The 23,941-nt window shown below is 64.3% G+C and overlaps 3 protein-coding genes across 7 annotated transcripts; all 3 read right to left on the reverse strand.

Annotated features, from left to right (window-relative positions):
• Positions 1 to 449: 449 nt before the first annotated feature.
• Positions 450 to 1,343, reverse strand: ID1 (inhibitor of DNA binding 1). Its single transcript, XM_065032174.1, has 2 exons — positions 949 to 1,343; positions 450 to 763 (listed from the first exon to the last, which is right to left on the reverse strand). The coding sequence occupies exons 1-2, from the start codon at positions 1,279 to 1,281 to the stop codon at positions 722 to 724; spliced, it is 375 nt and encodes a 124-aa protein (XP_064888246.1). The 5' UTR covers positions 1,282 to 1,343; the 3' UTR covers positions 450 to 721.
• Positions 1,344 to 5,962: 4,619 nt separating this feature from the next.
• HM13 (histocompatibility minor 13) lies at positions 5,963 to 17,339 on the reverse strand. 5 transcript variants are annotated; one of them, XM_065032146.1, is made up of 13 exons: positions 17,116 to 17,331; positions 15,588 to 15,686; positions 14,985 to 15,067; positions 14,062 to 14,150; positions 13,191 to 13,276; positions 12,926 to 13,051; positions 11,705 to 11,762; positions 11,166 to 11,249; positions 10,862 to 10,898; positions 9,783 to 9,885; positions 9,144 to 9,229; positions 6,928 to 7,117; positions 5,963 to 6,326 (listed from the first exon to the last, which is right to left on the reverse strand). In XM_065032146.1, the coding sequence occupies exons 1-12, from the start codon at positions 17,281 to 17,283 to the stop codon at positions 6,967 to 6,969; spliced, it is 1,170 nt and encodes a 389-aa protein (XP_064888218.1). In that variant the 5' UTR covers positions 17,284 to 17,331; the 3' UTR covers positions 5,963 to 6,326; positions 6,928 to 6,966. The 5 variants fall into 5 exon arrangements, with proteins under 5 accessions (XP_064888218.1, XP_064888219.1, XP_064888215.1 ...); XM_065032145.1 differs by lacking the exons at positions 5,963 to 6,326; positions 6,928 to 7,117 and adding exons at positions 7,904 to 8,587; positions 8,677 to 8,809 and having other exon boundaries at positions 17,116 to 17,334; XM_065032144.1 differs by lacking the exons at positions 5,963 to 6,326; positions 6,928 to 7,117 and adding exons at positions 7,904 to 8,590; positions 8,677 to 8,809 and having other exon boundaries at positions 17,116 to 17,334.
• A 932-nt stretch (positions 17,340 to 18,271) lies between these two features.
• On the reverse strand, positions 18,272 to 23,399 carry REM1 (RRAD and GEM like GTPase 1). The gene is made up of 4 exons (XM_005499539.4): positions 22,620 to 23,399; positions 22,318 to 22,400; positions 21,042 to 21,243; positions 18,272 to 20,856 (listed from the first exon to the last, which is right to left on the reverse strand). The coding sequence occupies exons 1-4, from the start codon at positions 22,933 to 22,935 to the stop codon at positions 20,579 to 20,581; spliced, it is 879 nt and encodes a 292-aa protein (XP_005499596.2). The 5' UTR covers positions 22,936 to 23,399; the 3' UTR covers positions 18,272 to 20,578.
• Positions 23,400 to 23,941: the final 542 nt, after the last annotated feature.

Consider the following 23,941-nt stretch of genomic DNA (forward strand, 5'->3'; position numbering starts at 1 on the left):
GGCCTCACTGGCAGGGGTTGCACCAAGGTGAGCAAGCCAGGACCACAGGGGCAGCAGCAGCAGGACTGCAGCGAGCAACACCCCAGGGCTTGCACCCCCCCTCAAAGACCTGGGGAGTGGGGGGGAAGCATGACATGGACCCCACAGAAGCCAGTAGGTCCCAGGACAGACTCTGTGAGGACACATTGGGACAGGCCACCTGTAACCCCAGCACACCTGGGTCCCACCACAGCAGCACACTGGGAGAACTGGGACCAGCCCATTGGAGACACCCATCCTGAGCACCACCACTGGAGCCAGTCGTAGTATCCCACAGCACACCCACACAGTCCATACTGGTCCAGATGGGTTCTCTGCAGTTTCATGCTCTCTGGGGACATGTCCCCGGGGTTCAGACCCCCCCCCCCCCAAGTCCCCTTGGGGGGGCATAGTCAGGAAGCAGAGGCATATCTGGTCATCAGGGCTTGTTTAATAACAAAACTCCAGCTATTGTAGAACAATATTATTTCTCCAGCATCATTGTAATATACAATACGGGGAATGCTCTCAGCAATCTGAGAAGGATACGTCCCGCAGCTGCCGGGCAGCACCCCCTGCCCAGGCTGCAGAGGGACCCCCGGGGCAGCACCCCCAGCCAGGCCGCGGAGGTCCCGGGGGACAGCCGAGCCGCAGCGCTCGGGACCGGGGTCTCGGGGATGTCCGTGGCGGGTCCGGAGCAGTCTCAGCGGCACAGGATCTGGTCGGTAGCGGGCATGCACGGAGCCTGCGGGAAAGGAGGACGAAGCGGCTGGTCAGTGCTGGTCAGGAGGGTCCCGGGGAAGGAACGCGGCAGGAGAAAGGGCCACTCCCGGGAAAGGGGCAGCGCGGTGCACAGCGGGGAGCTCCAGGAAACCCGGTTGGAGAGCGAGACCGGGCCGGTGCAGCCGGCCCCGGGGGATCCACACTCACCTCGGGGGGGTCCCCGGCGGCTGCGGGACAGGGGGGGCACCGCTGCAGCGCCAGCTGCAGGTCCCAGATGTAGTCGATAACGTGTTGCAGCAGCTCCACTTTGGAGACACGCCGGTGCCGCGGCAGCGTCGGCACCAGCGCTCGCAGCCGCGAGTAGCAGCCCTTCATGTCGTACAGCAGCGCGGCGGCCGCCTGCTCCGCCGCCCCCGGGGACACTCCCAGCACCGGGCCCGGGCCCGGGCCGCAGCGGGCAGCCTCCCCGGGCCGCACCGCCTTCAACGCGCCGCCGGCGCCTGCGGGCAGCGGCGAGGGGACGGCGGCAGCGACCTTCATGACGAGTGGCGGTGGGGTAAGCGCTGACGGCGGCGGGACACTGCGAGCGGACAGTTGAGCGCGTGCCCCGCCGCGCCAATTATAGAGCGCGGCAGACTCGGAGGCGGGGCCGCCGGGAGAGCCGCGGCCAATGGCCACGCCGCGGGGGCGGTGACGGCCCCGCCCACCCCATTCACGAGCCGCAGAAGGGCAGCGCCTTAAAGGGACAGTGGACGGGAGGGGATGGCGGTGGCGGGGACACTGGGGGTGCGGGGTTACCGGGGTGCGGAGTGCCGGTGGGCGTCGCCCGCCCCGCCACCTTCCCCGCCATTAACGTGGGTAATTGCTCCGCGGGCTGCCGGTTGGCAGGCTCCCTGCAGCCCGCGCTTCCTCTCCGTCCCGCAGGACCACCGCAGCCCCGCTCGCCCCTTGCCCCCCGCCCAGGCCTCCCAGCCCCCCTCTAAGATCCCAGCCCCCCTGCCCTGCCCGGGCCCCCCGCCGCCCTCCCCGCTTCCACGGCGGCTCAGACCGTTAGACGCCAGGTCCGTGACGTCACCCATTCATAAAACCCCGCGCGCTGTCAGCGCGGCGCCTCGCGGGCGGTGCCCATGGCGACGGGGTAGGGGGGAAGCGGGGGACACCTGCAGCCCGGCCCGGGGACACCAGGACCCCCACGGGGACACGGGGGTACGGGCGTCCCCCCCTGTTCGGTCTTCCCCGCCCCGGGGTCTCCCGGCTCGTACCCCACTCCAGCCGCGGGGGGACGGGGAAGGCCCTGCCGGTGCGGCTGCAGCCTCCGTGCAAGGCAGCCCAAAGCCGGTCCCTACCCTGCAGGGCTTCCGATCCGGGCGGTAATTAGCGTTACTTCTCGTTAACCTCGCACCTGCAGGGAGGCGCAGCCGGCGCCCTGTCAGCAGCGGGGCCGGGAGCCCCGGGCGGGGCCAGCAGGACCCCGGCCCCCCGGAGCCGCTGCTCGGCCGGGCAGCACTGACAGGGACCCCCAGCCATCCCTGAACAAGCACGGAACAGTGCAGCAGAGAGCAGGGGCTGTGCGGGCAGAGCTGCGGGATTTGAGTCCCTGCACACAAGGACAGACACATAGACACGTGGATGTCAGCGCATGTGTGCACACACGGAGGCTTGTACACGCACGGATGGATGGACATACACAAACACACGTGCACAGGAAGATTCATGCAGATGCACAGACCTGTGGATGCACACACATGTCATCAGGACATTCACACACACACACACACACACATACACACACACGGGTGAATGCGCAGACAGATACACACCCATGGGGCTGGGGCACCCCAACAGTGTGGCTCCAGTGCACCCCGACCCTGCACTGTCCTCAGCTGCCCCCTACTCGCCAGAGGACAGGGCTGCCAGGGTGGGCTGCAGTGCCATGGCTGCGACGGCTGGGAGGGAGCTGCGTCCCCCTGTCCCTCAATCCCTCCAGCCCTCTGTCCCTCCCTCTGTCCCTCCTCCCTGTGTCCCCCACCCCGGTGCGGTGGCGGTTCCCAGGGTGGGCAGAGCGCTGGGGTCGCCCCCTCCATTCAGGGCTCAGCGGAGGGCCTGGTGCTGCCCAGTTCCCACCGCGGCTCTCAAAGCTGCTAATTAGCCCCCATCTGGCAGCGGCGGCCGGGCCGCGGCGGGGAGGCCGGGGACATTGTCCACAGGAATGCCTTTCAGTGCCGCTGGCCGGCCGGGCGCCGCCAGCTGCGCCACCAACAATGTGCTGCAGTAGGGACAAGCCGGCCCCCGCGCCCCAGTGGGCACCCTGCCCACGGCCCTGACCACCCCAGGCAGCATGGGGATCGGGACAGGCTGCGCTGCCATAACGGGTGTCATAGCACAAGTGGCATAGCCACCCTAACTGCCGGTGGTCCTGTTTCCTGGAATGTCCCTGGCTGCAGGACACCCTCACCATGGCCCTTTGCACTTTGGGGAGCTGTGTTCGGGGGTGCCAGCGCGCCCTCAGGACTCTGCCCTGGCCACAGCTGGGCGCAGGGTCCCAGCACGGCATTCTGGCCAGCACCGCCGGCGTTGTCCAGCAAGACAGATAGCTTCATTTCCATCTCAATTCTGGGAACCGGGAGTGCAGCGCGGTAACAGCGGCCTCGGCCATATGGTGCTGGCGGGGCTCAGCCCGGCCAGGGGGGCGGCTGCTTTGCGCAGAGCAGGGGTTGCCCAGCAGCCGAGGACATCAAAGCCCCTGGCCGCCCCACGCCCCACTGGGACCACACAGGACATGGCCACGCCAGGCCAGCGAGGGGCTGTGGGGGCTGCCAGTGTTGCAGAGATGATGGGGACAGGGACCAGCTAGCACGCCAGCCCCAGCAGCACCCAGCCCCACGATCGGGCACACATGGCTCTGCAGGGCTGCAGGACAGCATGGGTTCCCTAAACCTGGGCTGCTCCTGCCCTGGCTGGGGGCTGCACTCCATCCAGGTCCCCTCAGCCCGTGCTATCCACGGATCGGCCCTGGGGACACGCGCACCTCAGCGCTGGGGCTGTGCAGAGCCTGCAGCCCCCAGTGCCCGCAGCATGATGCTGAGCCGGGGCTGCCGGCACAGCTGGAGCAGGACTGAGGCCTGAGAAAGCCCCTGTGCGTTCCTCTCCCGCCTTCTCCCTTCCCGTCCCCAGCTCCATCCGCTGCAACCCAGACCAGCTGGAGCCAGGCAGCCCTTCCTGGGATTTATTCCAGCTTCCTGCCCCTCCTCGCCGGCTGGGGCTGCTCTTGGCTGCTTCCTCCCTGCTCCAGCACCCACCACTTGCAGGACCCTGGCTCTCACAGCTGGCACCCCCACTGTGCTGGGCATCCCCAGCCCTGCACAGGACATCCAGCACGCCCTACCAGCTGTGGTGGGGACGCTCTGCAGTGCTCTGGGGACGAGTAGCTCCAGTGTCTCCCCCTTTTCCAGGCACCAGCACTCCCCACCCATGGGACCAGCACCCTGCTGCCTGGCATGGGCACCCAGGGGTGTCCGCTGTGCACCCTCAGCTCAGCCCATCGCACCCTGCTGCAATCCCCGCAGGAGCTCGGCATGAGGGGAGGGGGCCTAAGGGCTCCCCCCACCAGTGGGCACCTGCATGGCTGCCCCGAGGGGCCATGGGGGAGATCACCCCCACCCCACACTGCCAGCAGCAGGGTGGGCTGGCTCTGGCTCCAGCCCCTGTCCCAGCTGGGCCCAGCTCTGTGGACAGAGGTTTCTTGCTGGAGCCAGCACATTCCTGTTTCCGCAGCCCACCCCTCCGATCCGGACGGACCCTGCGGTGAGGGGAAGGTGGCCCAGCAGCAGCCCAGACAGCGTGGAGCTGTGCAGCCCCGGAGCGGAGGTGCCGGCGGTGCTGTGGGGCCAGGTGCAGCGGGCAAGCAAGCCCGGGGGCGCCGAGGCGCCAGCTCCAGGGGCAGATCCTTGCGGGCCTGAGCGCTTCCTTCCTCCAGGCCAGCACCCGCGATCAGCTGGGCAGGGCGGGGTGACCCTGCTGTCCCCTCCCCAGGCCTTCTGTGCCCTGGGAAAGCTCCTGGCTCCCTGCCGCTCGAACCACACGCACGTACAATCCGTACGGGTGTCCCCAGCTCTGCAGGGCGGGAGGGCCATGAGGGGCTGGGGGTAACGTGCAGCCCCACAGCGTGTCCCTGTTGGCTTGAGGAGGCTGCACGGGGACGGGCACGAGGCCACGGTGGCATCAGGCTCCCACCACCCAGGGAGGACATGGCACCTCGCGGGACGTGGTGCCAGACCCACGCCGGGGGCTCCGTGCTGTCACACCACGGCAGTGAGCAGGACCCCAGCTCAGGCAGAGCGCTGCGCCCCACAGCAAAGCCAGCACCAGTTTTCCACGGGACACTGGAGGCTGGTGAAACCACATCTGGAGTCTAGACTCAGCGACTCCATGGGCCGGGCCGGCAGCCGCGCTGTCCGGGCCCTGCTGCACACTGTTTGCTTAGCTGGAGGTATTTAATTGGAATTAAAGTGGCCCCTCTTGTTTTTGCGGACAGGGCTGTTGGAAAAGGAGCTGTAAGTCATAGAAAACATCTGTAGGAGACTGCGAAGGGTCATTAGATGGCAGAACGCGAGGCGCCACTTTTAGTGCTCGCAGCCAATGTGGGGGAATAATGGTTCAATACGGCTTTTGTGGCGGAGCTGCCAAGCCGGCAAACACTTTCTATTTATTCTGGCAGTGGGCATGGCCAGAGGGATGCTGGATCCTCCACACGCCTGCCCGAGGGCGGGCAGGGAGGACAGGGCCGGTGCTGCGGGACATGTGGCAGCTGCTGGAGCTGTCCCCGCGGCCCCAGCCCCCACAAGGACAAGGGGCAGCCCACGCCCTTCAGCCCACTCTGGGACTGGGACAGATTCTGGGACAGATTCCCTTCTGTCCTGCTCTCCAAGGCTGTGGGGGCTTAGCCCGTTTGCTGAGCACCCCCCCACAGGCAAGGCAGAGCACATCCCCAAACCACAGGGTTCCCGCACCCCGATCCCAGCTCCAGGGTGAGACCTCAGATCAAACCCACCCCAGGACAGGCTAGGGGTCAGCAACTGTGGCCCTAAATCTGGGTGTTGCGGGGCAGGCTGAGGCTGAGCACAGGAGCAGGAGGGGGAAGGGGACGGTCACTTGGAAACAGCCGGACAACGGCCACGGGCCCCACAGGGAGAACAAGGCTGCAGCACCACCAGACCAGTGCTTCTTCCTTCCTTCCTTCAACATGGTTTAATATGAGAGAAAGCAAATGCACAATACAAAATTTAAAAACCAGCCTGTGGTCTGCCCCCCCACCCGCCTTGTACCCCCGTAGGAGGTCACCAGGCAGGGGGGGCGGCGATGCAGTAACATCGATGCCCCACCTGGGCGGCTGCTCCCACACACACAACATGATGCTTTTGCACAATTGTTTCGTCGTCTGTCACTTGCAGAGGATCTGGAAGGGCCCCAGCCCAGCGGCACCGGGCACGGCCCGTGGACAAGGTCACTTCTCCTTCTTGGCGGCTTCTGTCGTCTCTTCTTTGGAGGCCCCCGGCACATCCTTGGGGGTAGAGCTGTCCTCGTAGCTGGGGACAAGAGGCAGCAGTGAGTGGGGCCAGACCTTGGGGACAGAGATCTGTGCCTGGCAGGGACAGCCCAGCCCAGGCCGCAGGTTTGGGGTCTGCCCCGCTGTGCTGAGGAGGGGTCAGCTCCAGGCATCACCCCCTGCTGCAGGAAGTCCGATGAGGCAGAGACCAAGTGGGGAGACAAGCACTGTGACATCCCCCCAAGACACCAGGGATGGGGAGGACCCAGCCAGGGGCTGGTGCTTCCCCCAGCTCTGTGCCCAGCTGTCTGTCCACCTGTCTGTGCCCATCCTCACTCCCAAGAGCACATTCGGAGACCTTGGATAGCCCCACGCTGCCACACCAAGCACCGGTGCCACCAAAGGAGCCACAGCAAGACCAAGAGCAGTGACACCCCCTCAAGGCTTGCTCCTCCGGCTGCAAATCCCCTGGCACCATTCCCAGGGCCCCAGCAGAGGAAACCCAGGAGCACTGCAGCACAGTGAGGCCAGAGATGTCAAACCCTCTCCCTCAGAGCCAGTGAGAACAGCTGTCCCATAGCAATGGGGTGACAGCTGCTGCCTGTGCCTGGGGACAGGGGACAGCCGGGACCAGCCCCTACCTGGCCAGAGCGACAGAGAAAGGGCACCGCGTGTGATTGCTACATGGCACTGGGGCTTTGCTGCCGGCGTCGGCGGGGACAGGACAGTTTCTGCTGCATGGAATCAGCCAGGCTGGCCGGCGAGCCGGACACGGTGGGGAAGTGGGTAAGTCTCGGTGTGTGTGGCAAGATTTCAGCAGAGGATTCATAGCTGTGGAAGAGAAAGGAAGCAGGAGGGGACAGAGGGAAGACGAGGACAGAAAGGAGAGGGGGGAGAGAGAAAAAGCAGAAGAGTTTTGGAGGGAGACTGCTGCAAACCACCGCCATGAGCAGGGACATCTTCACCAGCTCAGCTGGTCAGAGCCCCTTCCAGCCTGGCCTGGGATGTCTCGAGGGACGGGGCATCCACCACCTCTCTGGGCAACCTGGGCCAGGCTCTCACCACCCTCAGGGGCAACAATTCCTTCTGCATGTTGAGCCTGAATCTCCCTGTTTTAGTCGTGCCCTTAGACCCTTTCCTGCCACTCAAGAACAGCTCATCTGCAGCAGCTCTGAGTGGGTTCCCCACTGCTGACGGAGGCAGAGCGAAGGTCACGGCCTGCCCAGGGAGGCTGCCAAGGCTGGGAGCTGCAAAACTGACCCAGTGCTGTCCACCTCTGCTCCATCGGCACCTTCCCCGGGCCTGCAGCACAGATCCGCTTGCTCCCACCCTCCCGGCAGCGCTGCCTGCGTTTGCCCCCGCATCAGAGCGTGAGACACAGCGTGCAGGCAGCCCACGGTGCGCAGGCAGCCCACGGTGCGCAGGCAGCCCACGGTGCGCAGGCAGCCTGCTGAGCACAGCAGAGACCACAGGGTAGGATCAGGGCGTACCAAAGCCGTGACGGGGAGCTACACCTGGTGGGATTCCTGTGGTGGGAGCTGCTGCCCTCCAGGCACGAGTCCCGTCGCATCCCATTTCCTCTGCCTGCAGCTGGGGTGACTTTCAGGGGCGCTGGAGCCCGGGGTCCAAAGCTGCAAGCCCCCAGGCTGCTGCGCTCACCCTGGAAGCACTCAGAGAGCAGCAGCGGGCAGCACTTTGCTGCCAGAGCAGCTTGTGCTGATGCTCTGTGGGGGCATTAGCCCCCAGTGCCTGGCTGCCAGGCACCCTGCTGCAAGCAGGGCCGGACTGACAGCTCATCTCTCCCCGGTTTCCTGGCACAGGAGGTGCCGGCACTGTCAGCTGGTGAGTCACAGCACCGGGGAGAGCGGCTGCGGGATCCCAGGTGCACAGGAAAGCCGATCCCAGGACAGGCAGCGCCTGCAGCAGCAAACATCAAAGGCTGGGCAGGTGCAGGGGGGCTGGGGAGCCAGCCCAGCCAAGAGCCGGGTGGGAACATGCAGACCCGCGTCTCCCAGGGGAGTGGAGGGAACTGAGGCTCCCCGCTGCGCCCCAGATGGGTGCTGGTTTCCCTTTGAGCAGGCTGGGGGTTTGGGCAGGAGCACCCCAGAATGGGGAGGCTGGGGGGGGGGGGTTCACAACCCTGCTTTGGGATGGGTGTTCCCTTCCCTCCGCTGCTTCAGCCATCCTCAAACTGGGCCACCACCACCGAGCATCGAGCACAGTGCACAAACAGCTCCCGGAGTGCCCGGCCGGGCTCTGCGCAGCTCAGAGGGGACAGTCCGGGCAGGAGACCAGAGCTGCCTGCTGACAGCAAACAGGCAAACACCTGGTGTGTGGCAGGCAGAGAGGAGCTGCAGAGCAACGGCACCACACAGCCCCTTTCTACACACCTGCCATCCCCTGGGCAGGACGACTGCTGCAAACCAGGATTCTTCACCCGCGCTGGGAGGCCGGGATGTGCTGGAACCAGCCCTGGCTGCTTCGGCAGCCGGATCCGGCTCCGTTCTCCCCCACCCACAGGCCCTGGGACACAATGACCGAGTATTTCAGCACCAGGTGTGCGGTCCCACCCTCCCCGGCCTGCCAGCGCACGGGAAGAGCTTGTCACCAGGGTGGAAAGCGATACCAGATGCTGCTGCCTGCTGGTACCGCAGCAAAGCTCTCACGTGGCTCCAAGGAAGCGGCTGGAGCCAGGGCTGGCGTGTACGGACACAGACCCGCTCCCTCCACCCACACACACCCAGAGTGTGCCCAGATGAACCCATCCCTCCAGCTGTGCCCAGGCGTGGGAACATCTGCACGCTTCGTGCGTTTCAGCGCCGGGGGCTAAACAGCTCTGGCCCCAGCTGAGGCTCACCTGAACATTTCAGTTACTTCTCCCTTTGCCAAGGCCACAAGAAGCGGGAATCCGATGCATGCGGGGACCAGGTACAGCAGGGCAGGCTGGCAGGAAAGAAAAACTACTGTTAAACCACAAATCAGTCCTCGCGAGGAGTGCAGCGAGTTGGTCCTGCCCCCTCGGCACCCACAGCATCTGTCACAGGGCTACACAGAGGGTTAATGCCCCAGAAGCAGCTTTCAGAGCTAAGATACAGCTGCACCAGCACAAAACCCTCGCCGTGAGGTCCCAGTGGGCCACCGACACACCGAGGGGCCTGTACAGAGCAGTGACAGCATCCCCGGTGCTCCCAGGGCCCCTCTGCAGCATGGAGGGTGGGTCTGCAGGGCCAGCTTGGTTGCAAAGAGCCACAAAAACACAGGAGAGCCCGAATGAGGTGCTGCTGTTGGAAACACAGCTGCCTAAACCAGCCTTGCCCCAAACAGGACTCTCCTCCAGCCAGGCACACAAGTTTTGGGCAGGGAAAGGTACTGGGTGTCACTGGAGAACCAAAGTCAAGACAAGGAATGCAGCTGCTTTTTCCTGGCACGATGCAGGAACCTCGTGGCCAAGCTGGCAGGTCCCACCCAGGACGTGCCTCTGCGCGGCGGAGCTCACCTGGGCGTGCTTGAAGATGTGCATGATGAATATGGTCAGGCCCAGCCCGAAGATGTAGGCCACAAAGCTGGTGTAGAAATACGTGTGCGTGTTCTTCTTCAGGCTGTAGGGAAAGGGAGGCCAGTGACCTCAGGTCTGGGACGCCAGTGACCTCAGGTCTGGGACGCCAGTGACTGAAACGGAGTCGGGCCAGCGCTCGCAGGCACCCCCAGCGCGGGGACTGCCACCAGCACAGCCCCAGTGCTGTGGGAGCAGGGTGGGACTGGAGGGGGTGACACCTGCATGAGGGGTTGGGACATGCAATTCTGCTGCTGGGGGGGAAGGAATCGGTGCTGGGGCCCAGGGAGAGGGTCCCATCTCCTTGGGGAGGCCCAGCCGGTCCCTGGTGCTCAGCCCGTGCTGTTTTCCGCAGGACAGGCTGCGGGAACGGGGATTCCCAGCAGGTGCAGGTGCGATGTGGGTGTAAACACCTGGAAGGGCTGGGCCAGCCCAGAGGGTCTGTGTGACAGCAGCTGGGCCACCCCACCACGGTCACACACACCGCCTGTTCCTGGCAGTTCCCCCACCAGAGACTTTTGGTGTGTGGCAATGCCAAAAGCTGCATCCCGGCGGTGGGAGCAGCTTCCCTGCATGGGAAGGAGCCACTTCCCCCAGCCCTGCAGGCGCCAGCACTGCCCGGCACAGATTTGCATCCACATGAGTGCTTCCTGGGCCCCGGCACCCTCAGGGTTTTCCCATGAACTCGCAATTTCCCCTCAGTGCCTCTGCGCAGCAGCTCTGCCTGCTCTTCCGCGGTCCTAGGGAGGCTGGGGGGGCTGTTGCATGCTGCTGCCCCCCTGCTGCGCACACAGCAAGGCCCGTGAGCTCACACAACTCACCCCAGTGCTCATGACACCACCACAAAGCCAGCCCTGATCACACCTACTCTTCCAAGAGCTTCCCCTTGCCCTGCAGCCCCCTCCCAGCCCCGGGGGGAGCACACGGCTGCGCTCCTGCCTTCCTCTTTTTCTTCTATAAAGACAGCACAAATATTCTGCAAGATCCAACCAGGCAGAGCCCCCTCCCTGCCACCTACTCACCTGATGTCAAACCGCAGCAGCAAGGCAATGAAGATCCCTGCGGGGACAAGGGGACAGTGAGGGGACAGCAGGCTGCGGGAGCCAGGCAGGACCCGCAGCAGCTCCGGGGCCATGCCCGGGGAGACAGTGCCCTCTCGTGGCACAAGGCACCGGGACGGCACCCGAACCTGCTGGGACACCCCCCAGCCCCGGCGGGGACCCGTGGGGCTCTGGCAGGGCCAAGGACAGAGCCAGGGACCCGCTCAGCTCCCGCAGCCCCTTCAGAGGGACGATCCTGGCCATGTCCCCTTTCTTCTGTCCTCACCTGGAATGACAATGTCTCCCAAACCCAGCATGGCAAAGTTGTCAGCATCCAGTCCCTTCTCCAGCAGGTCCTGAGGGAAAACCACTGCGAGGGGCAGAGACGGGGACAGGGAGGGGGACAATGAGGGGGCGTGTTTGTGCCGAGCAGAAGTCAGCACCACTGGGCCTGGCAAAAAAGGACCGGAGCAGGGCAAGACTTCTGCCCTCAGCTGGGATGGAAACAGGGACTTGGGGCCAACCCCATGCACAGGGTTCAGCCCCAGCTCCCAAACCTCTGTGTGCTCCATAACTGCACAAATTCACCTCTGCTGTTTTTTTTGGGGGGGTTGTTTTGGTATTTTTTAAATGAGGTGAAATTGCCTGCTCTCAGGGTGCGGACTATCCCCTCTGCAGAGACCCTGCCCAGCTCCCTGCGGGTCGGCGACACCGGCAGCAGTCTAAGGGGACACTCCTTGCTGCCAGCCCACCTTCTGAGCCACCTCCCAAAGGAAGGGGGTGCACAGGACAGCCCCCACTCCAGCACACAGAAGATCTACTCACGTTTGATCGGGGCCTCGAATGATTTGGCAACTGTCACCATCACGTTGGTCCCAAAGACCTAGGGGCAAGCAGAGAGGTAGGGGGTGAGCACAGCCGCACAGGGACACGCACACGCTTGGCTATGGCTTCACCTTGGGGCTCGGAGTGGCCTCACTGGCAGAAATAGCCAAAAAGCAGCAGAACCATGGGCAGAGGAGGCCTGCAAGGGAGCCCAGCACCCAGGGGAGAGCAGGGGGCACAGTGAGAGATCTCCACCTCAGGACAACCCTTTCGTGGGGCTCTGGTGACCCACTGACCTGCTGGGGAAACTGAAGCAGGAGACAGCGGCAAAGGGAGAGCAGCAAGGGTTGTGCTCTCACTGTCCAGGAAGCATCGGGAAGACACTCACACCCCGAGCAGGGCATGAGGCACCGGGTGGGCTGAGTCCTCTCCAGCTGAGTGCAGCGGAGGAAGAGGCACATGGGCTAATGAACCACAGAGCTGTTAACGAGCCTGTGAAACAGGCAGCACTGGCCAAGTACAGAATCACACACAGTAGCCAGGCTTAAATAGGGAAAGATTATGCAGCTGCTGAGCTGCTGGACAGACTGCATGGTGCACAAGGCTCCTAGACTTTCAGAAGCCAAATAACTCAGGAGGGTGATGCTGGGACATGGCAAGGGGACATGACAAGGGGAAAGGAGGATCCCACTGGAGAGGAATCAGGAAAACCTCAAAATGCAGATGTCGGGGCTCTGCACAGGCTGAGGGAGAGGCTGGAGGCTTTCCAGGGTTCGGTTCCCTGCACAGGAGAGCAGAAGGACGCTAACGAAGCTGGCAGGTGACGGAGGTGAGGCACAGCTCACAAACAGGATCAGCACACCCCAGAGCAGTCTCATCCTCCAGCTCTGCCAGGCACTGGGAAGAGCTCAGCTGGGAACGCAAGTCACCAAATGGGATGCACTGCACACCCAGGTACCCCACACCAGCCCTGACAAGACCCCGCCAGCCCTGGGCTCTCCAAGCCAGAGATTAAAAGAATAAACATTTGCTGAGCCACGTTCTGCCCCTGTTTGATTCTGTCATCATCCCCACCACACCCTTTTGGGCTGAGAAAGTGGAAATCCTGACTACAAACATGCGTCCAACCAGCCTGCTGCCTCCGAAGAGGCGCAACACCCCGCACACGCCTTCCACCGACAGCTGTGGCTCACGTCTGCCTCGGGGAACGCTCCCATTTACCCAGAAGACATCGTAGATGAAGAGGCCTCCAAGCAAGATGCAGCCAGTGCTGACGTTGTTCAAGTGCAGCAGCTCCACCCCGTTGAGAGAGAACGCTAACCCGAAGAGGTTGTTGGCGATCCAGTGCTGAGAACAGCAGGAAAAGGAGATTTGGGTCTCACTGCACGTGCCGAGCTGTGGCCTCAGCCTGCAGGCGCCTTGTGCAGAACTGGGCCAAATCCAGCCCAGTCCTTGCTCCCCCTGAACAGGGCTGGGGTTCCCTCACCTTCCTCAGCAGGTACCAGACGCCCACAATGCTGCTCAGGGCCAGGCACACGAGATCCTTGGTGTCAAACTCGTAATTTACTATTTCTGCAATAAAACCGAGAAGTCAGATTTTGGGCAGCCCAGGCAGCTCCCCACTTCCCACGCAGGGCAGAGACGAGTGACTTTACAGCAGGGGTGACACAGAGACGCAGCCTTCGTGTCCTAAACAAGGGGACTGTGTCCCCAGGAATAGCCAGGCCCACAGTAAACACGTGCGGACTGACTGTGAGCCAGAGCCGGGCCTGGCAAGGCCGGACCTTCCCCTCCAGGCAGACCCTGCCACATGGACAGCATCTGCCATCCTGCTGGCAGCGAGGAAATTGGATTCAGGCACAGACTGAGGCAGGAGGGGCAGAGCTTCTCCCTCTTCCTGCACCAGTTAACTCCTGCTGGTATCTCTAGATGAAGTTTTCCCTTACCAGTAAAGCTATGGGGCAGGAAACCAAAACATCAACCAGTGTGGAGATCTGAATCAGATCAGCTAAGGCAGCACAAAAGTTGGCACTACGCTGCCTGAGGAGATGAAATAAAGATAGCACATTTAATAGTGGCCACAGCTCTGTTCCTGTAGTGCTCAGGGATCCACTTCTGGGGTTTCGCTGCCAGGCAGAGGCAGCAGGGAGGGAGGCAGCTGCTGGCGCAGGACGGCGCAGGCGGCAGCCCCAGCTCTGCACAGACACAGGGCTCATGCTGGCTACAGAAGCGCAACGGGAGCAAGAGGTGAGTCTGGGAGAAGCTGGTTTCAATGGGCTGAAAGTCAAAACACCAAGTGCACAAGAAACAGAACGGTAAAGGCAGAAACATTCAGTCCCCGAGAGAGACCAACGTACCCTCCTTGCTGTCCCCAGAGCCCTGGGTGAAGAGCAGCTGGTACTGTTTGTTGGGGAAATTTGCGGGGAAGAATCTGTTCATCATGGGGCTGAAACGAGAGGTGTAGGGAAGGGCTGTTGGACAGAACCAACGTGGGACTTTGTTCTCCCCAGAGGGATAACCTGCGCGTGTGTGACAGGCCCCCAAAATGCTCCAGGCACAGAGAAGCCAGGACCCAGTCCAGCCCCCATCAGGTTCACCGCGCCCCCCAGCAGCCCCCTGGGCACCAAATGTGTCTGGGCACCCAGAACTGGCTGTGCCAGCCCTGAACCACCCTCCCACAACACCAGGAGCCAGGATGAAGCCCCAGTCACAGCACCAGCCCAGGGAGAGCATCTGGTCTCCAACACCCAGAGCTCAGGAAACAGGAAATCAGTTTTTCAGTTACTGAAACAGCCTGAACTTCCAAAACCTCGTGCAGAGCATCAGAGTGTGAGCTGGGGGATGTTTCCACGAGCTCCAGCTGCCCATTCCAGCCATCCCAGTAAGGGGAACAGGGATACCAAAGAGCTCTCCCCTCCAGAGAGCAGTGAGGACTCTGAGAAGCCAGAGCAGCTCCGTGGGGCAGGGCTGGCCTTGTCCCACACCAGTGGCTGCCCACACCCCCGCCAGCTCTCCCAGTGAGGCTGCACGGGGTCCCAGATTGCCAGGACCTCCAAGACTTTGGTTCTGCCCTTGGCTGCCCCATCAGGAAGAGTTCACAGCAGCTCTGGGCCTCCATGGAGAGCCCTTCACACCTTTTCTGAGGGAAAACTTCCTGTGAGCTGGCGCTTGGCTCTGCCACGAGGCAACCGTGCTCAAGAAATCCCAAATAACCTCCATGCCCTCGCAGAGGAGGCAGCCCTGGACACCCCACCCAGTCACAACCCTTGTTCTGCTGTACCTGATGGTGTGGGACAGGGCCAGGATCCCCAGCACAAAGAAATACATGGAAAGCAGGAGATTGATGTACTCTTGCGAGAATATCTGCAAGATAAAGCCAGACAGTAGGGGTTGGTTACTGCAGCGTCCGCCACACCTACAGCACTTCACGTTGTGCTCAGCAGCTGCGGTGTCGGTGCTCCAGGGAGATGAGGAGAATAGCTGGAATAACCCAAATTCTTGCACTGCTGATGGGAAATATGTTGGAAATAGCCGCCTGCTCACAGAACGAGCACAACAGGCCTGTGAGCTGTCGCATATCTACAGCCGCTCGGGTCAAAAAATAACTCATGCACTGCAGGAAGGAGGACAGAGCCACTCAGCAGCTCTCCAGAACCACCCTGTGCACAAATGGGCTCTGATTCACCCCAAGCTATTAAAATTCAGGTGAGAACTGATGCCCTCCTGCTTGGTAACACTGACGAGCTTGAGCTCTGCAGCCTTACACGCTTTCTGTCCCAATGCTAAGGGCCTCCAGCCAGGGGAAGCCAAAAATGGAGCTGACCCCATTTCAGGAGCTCCTGACCAGGCAGGGAGGATGAAGGTGCCGGCGTCGCTCACTTACTTTAAAGAAGAGGTAGAGCCCCAACAGGGTACAACTGGCCACGATGGGAAAACGAGCAGCATCTCGGCTGGTGATGGTCTCCGGCATGTCCGAGGAGTTCTGGGGAGCGAAGGAGAGGACAGGAGTGGGTCAGCCCCTGCTCCGGGTTCCCACCTGCGCACAGGTGAACAGACACAACAAGCGGGGTTCTGCAGCAGCTTTGAGAGGGGCTGGGCAACCACTGGCCCCTGTCATTCCCAGAGCTGGGGCTGTGTCACAGGCAGAGCCTGAGGCGGAAAAATCAAAACCTTGCATATGGCACTCCAAGGGCTGCCACAATTTATGGCTTTTTTCCTCTTGGAGTAGGGAAAAAGAAAAAACATCTCTGCCCGCTGCACTGGCATTGCTCCTTTCCCCCCGAGCCCCGAGGGGAGCCGGGTCCCCTCACTGCGCACGCCCCAACAGCCTGCCCATCTGTGCGCACCATCTGGCCATCGCCCGCGATGACGTTCCTCTCCCATCACCTTTTCATCCCTCACCTCACTCTTGGGACACTCCTCATGCTCAAAAGTCCCAGGTTTATAAACCCTTTTTGCCTTCTGAGACACCTTGACACCAGGTGAATCAGCCCACGTCCGAGCCACCTCCCACAAGAGACCTTCAGCTTTCAGAGGGGAGGCAGAGGGCTGCCCGTTCCCCTACCCAGACATCTAATGCCACACAAACACCTGCAGCCAGCGTCGGACCGAGCGCACACGAACAAAAACCCTTACAAAAAGTGATGTTTGGAAGAAGCAGCAGCTTCTCTCAGGCACAGCTGCTGCCTGGCAGCGCCCGGCGGCACAGAAGTGCCCAAACAGCCTCTCGCTCCCTGTGGCGTGAGGGAAGAGAAATCCACCCCCCAGAACCACAGCTGGGCCCTGCCGGCAGCCCTCTGCTCTCAGGAACCCGGTAAAATCAGCTGAAACCCCTGAAGCAGGATGTAAGGCCAGGCAAAGGGCTTTAAAAATCTGCAGTAAATCAGACAGTGTAAAACAGCCCCTTCTCCTGAGCTTCAGGAGCCAAAGTGTCGGGATTTAGGTCCCATCTGCTGCCCAAAACGCAGAGCAGCTCGATGGGTGCAGGGGTGCACTGCAGCAGCCTGGGGACCAAGCCCAGCCCTGCAGGCCTGGGGAGCAAAGCCACAGAGTGTCCCCCCAGCACAGCGTCTCTCCTGGGGGCACAGGAGCAGTGACGAGTTCTGCAGCACTTGAATTGATGGGGACGGCGAGGATGAGGCTGCAGAAGAGTCCGAGGGATGCCAGCCCATCCCCCCGGGGTCCCCTGCTGCCACCTCCCGGTGTCTCCCCTCCAGACCTTGGGCCCCGCAGCCGCCGCAGGATGCGGTACCCGGGGGCACCCGGGCTGGGGGGGAGGCCCGGAGGGTCTCCCGGGAGGGGCGGGGGGCAGCCCCCGCCGCCGGGCACGGGCTGGAGGGAGGCGGGGGCGCCCCCCGGTGCGGAGGGGGCGGCTGTCCCGGCGGGGGGAGCCCGGGCGGCCCCGGCGGTACCTTGCTCTTAGCGCAGCTGACGGAGCGCAGCGCCCCGAAGAAGATGGGCAGCAGCGCCATGAGGACGAGACTGCCGTAGGCCAGCGCCATGCCCTCGGGGGTGGCGGGCGGGCGGGCGGGCGCGGGGGCGCCGGGCCCGGTGCCGTTGTGCGCCGCGGCCTCCTCCATGGCGGCTGCTCCCCCCGCGCTCCGCTTCCGGCCCGCGCGCGACAGGGACACGTCCTCTTACCGACCGGAACTTCGTCACGCGTCGCGGACGCTTAACCACGCCCCCGGCAGCCCACACCGCGTTGCTAGGAGACGGACAGCGCGGCTGGGCCCGATCCCGGGATTCCCGGGATTCCCGGGATCCTGCCTCCCCCAGAGCGGCCGCGGGCTCGGGCCCCGCTCGGGACCGGTCTCCAGGCTGGCTGCTCGCAGCCGGGCACAGCGGCCGTGAAAGGCCCCGGTGCGGGAAGGGCGGGCGGACCGAGGCTGGTGGGACGGAGCAGGGCCCTTGGTCTCGCCGAGGGCCTGTCCGCCCCTGCGTGTGCTCAGGCCGCCTCAGCCCGGGATGACCCGGGTTATGGTCGTTTGTCCCGTCTCCGCGATCTGTGTCGTCGAGGGGGACCACGTCGGCGCAACAGGTTTTGGCCACCGGCCTGTCCCTCCCTGCCCAGTCCCCCGGTGTGGAGGGCGGGCGGGCAGGGGGGAGCCGCTCCCCGCAGCCCCCGGGCGACGAGCGGGAAGGCGGCGGCCTCAGCCACCGCCAGCCCCAGCGAGTCGGGGGCTCCCAGGCTTCTCCTCCATCCGTCCTGGGTCCTCTGCCTTCCGCCGCTTCCCGAGGACCCTCCCGTGCCCCCGGGCCCCCCCCAGACCGTTCCCAGCCCACCCACGGCTGCGCTCCGTGAAAATGTCTCACAAACGGCAGCAAGCTCTCCCCCGCTGGAGCGGGGCCGGGGCTCTGCTGGAGCGCTGGCTGAAACGTGCTTTCTTCACAAATGTCCCCAATCCCGAGCTGCCGGCAGCCTGGCCGTGCCCCGGCCCCCTCACCCTCCTGTGCGGGGCAGAGACACCTGCGGGGATAAAAACCGAGCGAAGTTAGACGGCGCTGCCCGCAGTTTAGATCCGAACCGCGGCCAGGGGAAGGGGGGGCAGCAGGGATTAAAAAGCAAGCTGATGGTTTATTTTTTAATGTTTTCCTCTTCCTTTTTTAAAAAACAAACAAACAAACAAAGATCTATTTCAGGACCCGGGGTGATTCATCGTTTGCTTCAGGCGAGGGCAGATGGAAAGGCCCCCCGGGAGTGTCGATGTCCCTCTCTGCGGGGCTGGCCCCCTGCCCGGGATGCTGTACCCTCCCCGTCACCAGTCCTCCCACAGAGAAGGACGGGCAGCGAGGGCAGCAGCAGGCAGCACCCCCGGTTAACCGGAGCAGTCGCATCAGCCCAAGACGGGGAGAGCTCGAAGCGCAGGTTGGGGGGAAGCGGCTCCCTGCGTTTTGGTTAAACCAGAACCCGAAGGAGCCCCCGGCCCCGCCGTCCTGCCTGTGGGCACCGTCCCCTCGGAGCTGGCGGTGGATGGGGAGCCGGGAGGGCTCGCAGGAGACCGGCGAGGAGGCTGGAGGAGAAGGCGGCAGCGGTCGGGCGCCCGTCCATCTCCGTGTGCCCCGGGGTCTGGCCGTGGCCCCCTCGGCGCTGCCCGGCCCCGCGCTGGCTCAGCGCCGGTGCTCAGCACCCTCCTCCGTCCTCCCTCGCTCCATTTCCCAGCACCTCGCCCCGGCGCCCCCTTGGCCTCTCCTCCCACCCTCCAGCGCGGCCGCATTTTTCTGGGTTTGAGCTCATTCTTTCCACTCCCCTCTCTGCCGGCTGCCAATTTTCCATCCCGCGGCCCCCCCGGCCCTCCCGCCGCAGGGAAGCGCTGGCTGCAGCTGCGGGAGGGACAAGCGGCAGCGCGGAGCCCCCGGCCCCGCTGTGCAGATCCCGGCCCCGCTGACGGGCACGGGGAGAACCGCAGCATCGCGTCCCGCAGCACCGGGGAGTGGGGAGCTCTGGGCCTGGGCCCCGGTATAGCAGCAGCGGGGAGAAAGCAGCAACGGCTCGGGGAGACTCCGGTCAGCACGAATAAGCCTGAGTGGGATCTCCCGGTCCTGGGGACAGAGCCGTGGGGGAGAAGCCCCCACTAGGGCTTGCTCCTGTGGAGAGACTGTTTTCCCATGGGGATAGTGTCCCCTTTGCGCCGGTGACCCCCTTTCCAGCTGCACAGCCCGTGGGTCCCCACGCCCGAGCCGCGAAGCGAGCGGAAACTCCCGACCCGACCCGGGGAGCGAGGGCACCGCTGATCCTCCCTGGCACCGGGCCCGGGGCCGCCGAGCCGGCTACCCCGCGGTGTCCCGGCTGCTCGCCGGCCGCGCAGCCGAAAAACAACGGGCAGAGCCCCCTGCGGCTCCAGCGTCACCTCCCCGGGGTCATTCGCTGCAGACAAGCACGTCCCTTCCCGTCTGTGCCTCGCTGCTCGGCTCCTGCACCGGGAGCCACCGAGCACCCGGCTCCCTGCCCAGCCTGCGGCTCCCACGGTGCTTGGGGATAGAGAGCTGCAAGGCAGCACAGCTCAGCCCTTCCCAGGGGGGGTTTCTGGAGTTTGCTGGAAGGTGCAGGGGGATCTGGGGCATCTGCCATCGCAGGGGATGATGCTGCGACCACTGGGTGAGGGACAAAGACTTCTGTCAAAGGTGGATGAAGGCTCTCCCTGCCCTGAGGTGTTTTGCCTGGTGAGGCTGGAGCAGGAGGCAGGTTCCCTGCCCTGGCTGTGGGTGAGGAACTGGGCTCTGGAACACGGCTCCCTGCAGCAGGGACCCAGCAGAGACCAGCACCTCCCTGATGCAGTTTATTCTGCAGATCAAGAGTTTTCCCCATTGCACCAGTACAAAGACAGAAGAAAAACCTCTGTCTGAGAAGTGCTGGTGCCTGGGAGATGTAGCACAAGCCCTGGTGCAGAGGGGCCAGGGGTGCCAGGCAATGCTGCTGGTGCTCCCCTGGCTCCTCTCCACAGCTGGGTTCTGGGTGGACACTTAAGGTGGACACTACAATGGTGCCCTAGCCTGTCCCTGCTGCCCTGTGAAGGACAGGCACCACACACAGCAACAGCCATGCTCCCACCCGCCTCCAGCCCTGCACTGGAGCACGGCCCCTCCTCACCTCCTGCTCCTCAGAAGCCTCCATAATCCAGGATCCCACCTCCCCAGGCGCAGGTCCCCATTCCGCCCTCTGCTCCACGGGTGCAGACCTGGCCCCACTTGTCCTCTGTCCTGGAGGGGAAGTGGTTGCATCCAGAGCACCCTGGGCATCCCTCAGCACCCATAAAAACAGCTCCACGTCCTCAGCATCGCTCTGGCCGTGTCTGAGCTCTCCATGGAGTCACTGGCCACACTGCTGGTGGAGATTCCCCAGCCCATGTGTGCAGAGGGTCAGGAAGGCAGCGGCTCTCAGAGCACGGACAGGTCGTGGCAGGACTTGGAGCGGGCTTTGAGGGTCACTTTGCTGCTGTTCCTGGCCACCAGCCTGTCGAGGAAGCGCCGCGCTCTCTTGGTGAGGCTCTCCTTGCGCTTCTGGCGGGGTGCGGGGCGTGTTTGGGCCTCCTTTCCCCCACGGCGCAGGCGGATCTGCCGCACCACCCCCTCGAAGAGCTCGGCCACGTTGTGCTGCAGAGCCGCCGATGTCTCAATGAACTTGCAGTCGAACACCACGGCACAGGCACGGCCCTCTGCAAGGGAAGGGCAGGGAGGGGACACAGCCCCGCTGGCACCCCGGGTGCTGAGGGACGGGTGCTGCCGCACACAGGACGGCAGCTGCATGTCCAGAGGAGGGATGGGGGGGAGCTGTGTGGGGAGTCTGGAAACAGGGACCCCTTGGGGGTCCTCACCAGCCAGACCATTCCCAACTGCTTACCTTCAACAGACACCTCGCGGCGACGCACCAAGTCAGATTTGTTCCCCACCAGGATGATGGGGATGTCCTCAGCCTGCCGTGCACGGCGCAGCTGGATGCGCAGCTCGGAGGCGCTCTCAAAGCTGCCCCGGTCCGTGATGGAGTAGACGATGACGTAGGCGTTCCCCACCTGCAGGCACTGGTTTCGGAGCCAGCTGTCACCCTGCCACCGCATGGTGTACGACATATCACCACACTGCAGGGGCTGGTGGCAGCCCTGACTGCTCCTGGGGAACAGCAGAGCACCCCGACACCAATGGGACCTGCCAGCCTCCACATCTTGGGGAGTGCACATGTGGCCCTATCAGTAAAATGGTGATTAAAAGCTTTAGGCTTTGGGGGGGTGTTTGAGAGTCTCCTCCTCTATCAGGAACAAACTGGGGCTGTGGGCTCAGGTCGGCTCAGCGGGTTAAGGCTGCACCTCCCAGAACTGCCCTCAGCCATGCAACCCTGGGCACAGCCGGGAGGGAGGCATGAAGCAGTGGTGGAAATAAAGGGCTGTTGTCAGGGCATTATGGTGCTGGGTCATCTCCAAAGAGCACAGCCCCATGTGCAAAATGCAGCCCGGCCCACATGGGTGCTGTGTCCACATGCACCGCCCAGGCACCAGCTCCATCCCCACTCCTGGGGACTGGTCACTGCTGGGTGGCACCTGTGGGAACACTGGGTCCCAGCATGGAGGGAGGCAAAGGGGCATTTTGAAGGAGACAGTGACGGCAGCTCTGACATTTCCACCCAGTAGATGCCTCCGTGTGCTGGGCAGAGGGAATGCCCCATGCCAGGCTCTTGAGGCCACTGCTCTGCCTGCTGGAGCACGTGAGCTGGCTGGCAGCACCAGCTCACGCGGACGTGTGGGCTGGCACTGCACTCCTTCCCCACAGCACTTTCCTCCCCCCGCCTGCCCCTCATGTGAGGGAGGCCCTGTGCTCTCACGGCTGCTCCTGTTCCAGCAGTGCCTCACCATGAGAGTCCCCACCAGCGAGAACACAGCAGGCGGCCTCCCTTGCAGGGAAAGCTGGGCAAAGGGCTGGTCAGAGATGTGACCCCAGTCCCTATCTTGCCCAGGTCTCTGTGGTGAGGGCAGCGGTGAGCCCTGGACATGGCTAGGCAAGCCCCAGGGAGACCTCTGCAGAGCTCAGAGACCCCACAGCAGCGGCTGTGCCCATACAATGTCCCCTGGGCACGTCCCAGAAGACACAGTGCTGTGGGCTCCCTGCAGCACCCCGCCCTGCCGTACCCGCTGCTCCGGCTCCCAGGTGTCCATCACCAGCAGCGTGGTCTCCTCGCCATCCACACACAGCGTGCGCTCATACGCGGCCACTGCAAGACACCGGGAGAGCCCGGTTGGTGTGGCACTGGCCAGGCACTGGGCCTCAGCCCCAGCACCAGGCTCCTCTCCACCTCACACACGGGTTTTTCCCATCACAGTGCTGTGCACGCAGCCCAGACATGCACTGCCTCCCCGCCACCTCCACTGGGCCCTGTGGCAGGTGACCCCACTGCAGAGGGGACCCAACCAGCCCGCCGCCAGGCACCCACCTCCGTGCTGCTCCAGCAGGTCCCGCTCCTGGACACCAGCGAAGAGGTTGGCCAGGCTGGTCTTGCCCACGCCGGGGTCCCCCAGGAGCACCACGCGGTACAGGGGCTCCCAGGAGCCGGAGGAGCCCGAGGACTCGGAGGACCAGCTGGCCCGGGATGCCGCAGCGCGGCCGCCCGGTTCGGACGCGGACTGGCCAAGCTGTGGGTGACCGGGCTCGGGCTGCGCGGTGGCCCCGGGCAGCTCCGGCCGCGGCACGGGGGTGCTGGCCCTTCTCCGCAGCGGGCTCTTGCTCCCGCGCTGCGTGTTCAGGGTCATTGGCGGCACCGAGGGCAGCGGGGCTGGGAGAGGTCGCCCCGAGCGGCCCCGGCTGCCCGCGCCCCCCGGCCGCGCCGCTCCCGGTGTCGGTGCCGCTCCCGGTGCCCGTTCGAGCCGGCGGCAGCTCGGTCACAACTTTCCCCAGGACAGACTCGCCACCGCCCGGCGCGGGCTTTAAACCCCGGGAGGTGGAGCCCCTCGCCGCGCCCGGTCCCTCCTCCCCGGACACACCCCCGCCCTCACCGGCCCCAGCCCCGGTTCCGGCCGCTCTGTCCGGTCCTCGAGGTCCCCGCGGGGCTCCCGGTGCCGGGGCACGGCGAGTTCCCCCGGGGCGTGTCCCCTCGGTCCCGGGGAGCAGTGCCGGGGGGCGATCGCCCCGGGACCTCCCGGCCGGGACGCGCTGCCGCGGGCGGGGGCTCCGCCGCGCTCCGCTGTGCCCGGGCCGCGTCGCCCCGCCGCCCCGCTCCCCACGGCCGCGCTCCCCGCGCCCCCGCCCGGCTCCATCTCGCGGCGGCGGGGGGCAGCGCACGGCTCCGCCGCTTTGCCAAGTAAGGAGCGAGTCCTGCCCGGTGCGCGGTGCCCAGGGAGGCCGTGCGTTGCCGGGACCGGGAGTCCTGCCCGGGCCCTGCTCGGCAGATGCCACAGCACCAAGAGCCAGCGACAGAAAGTGCAAACGGGGGCTCTCTTGGCACGGGCAAGCAGAGGAGCTGGTTTTATTTGAACTGGTTGGTTGCACTGGAGCAATGCAGGCACCGCTGGTGCTGTACCAAACCCCCTGAGCACCGGCCCTGTGTGGGCACCAGTCTGACCCACACTGGGATGCGCTGCTAGGACCTCAGGGCACCAGGGCCAGTTCCAGGACACCCTTCACAGTCACAGCACAGTGACAGAGAGGCTCCTTTTGGCTTCAAACCCTCTGGCGTTACCACAACAGTCAGGCCACAGCTGCGGGAGGGCTGGTGATCCTCCCCGGGTGCTGTGGTCATAGGGCTCACCCCGTGCTCCA

This window comes from Columba livia, chromosome 16 (assembly GCF_036013475.1).
Source record: "Columba livia isolate bColLiv1 breed racing homer chromosome 16, bColLiv1.pat.W.v2, whole genome shotgun sequence".
Lineage (NCBI taxonomy): Eukaryota > Metazoa > Chordata > Aves > Columbiformes > Columbidae > Columba > Columba livia.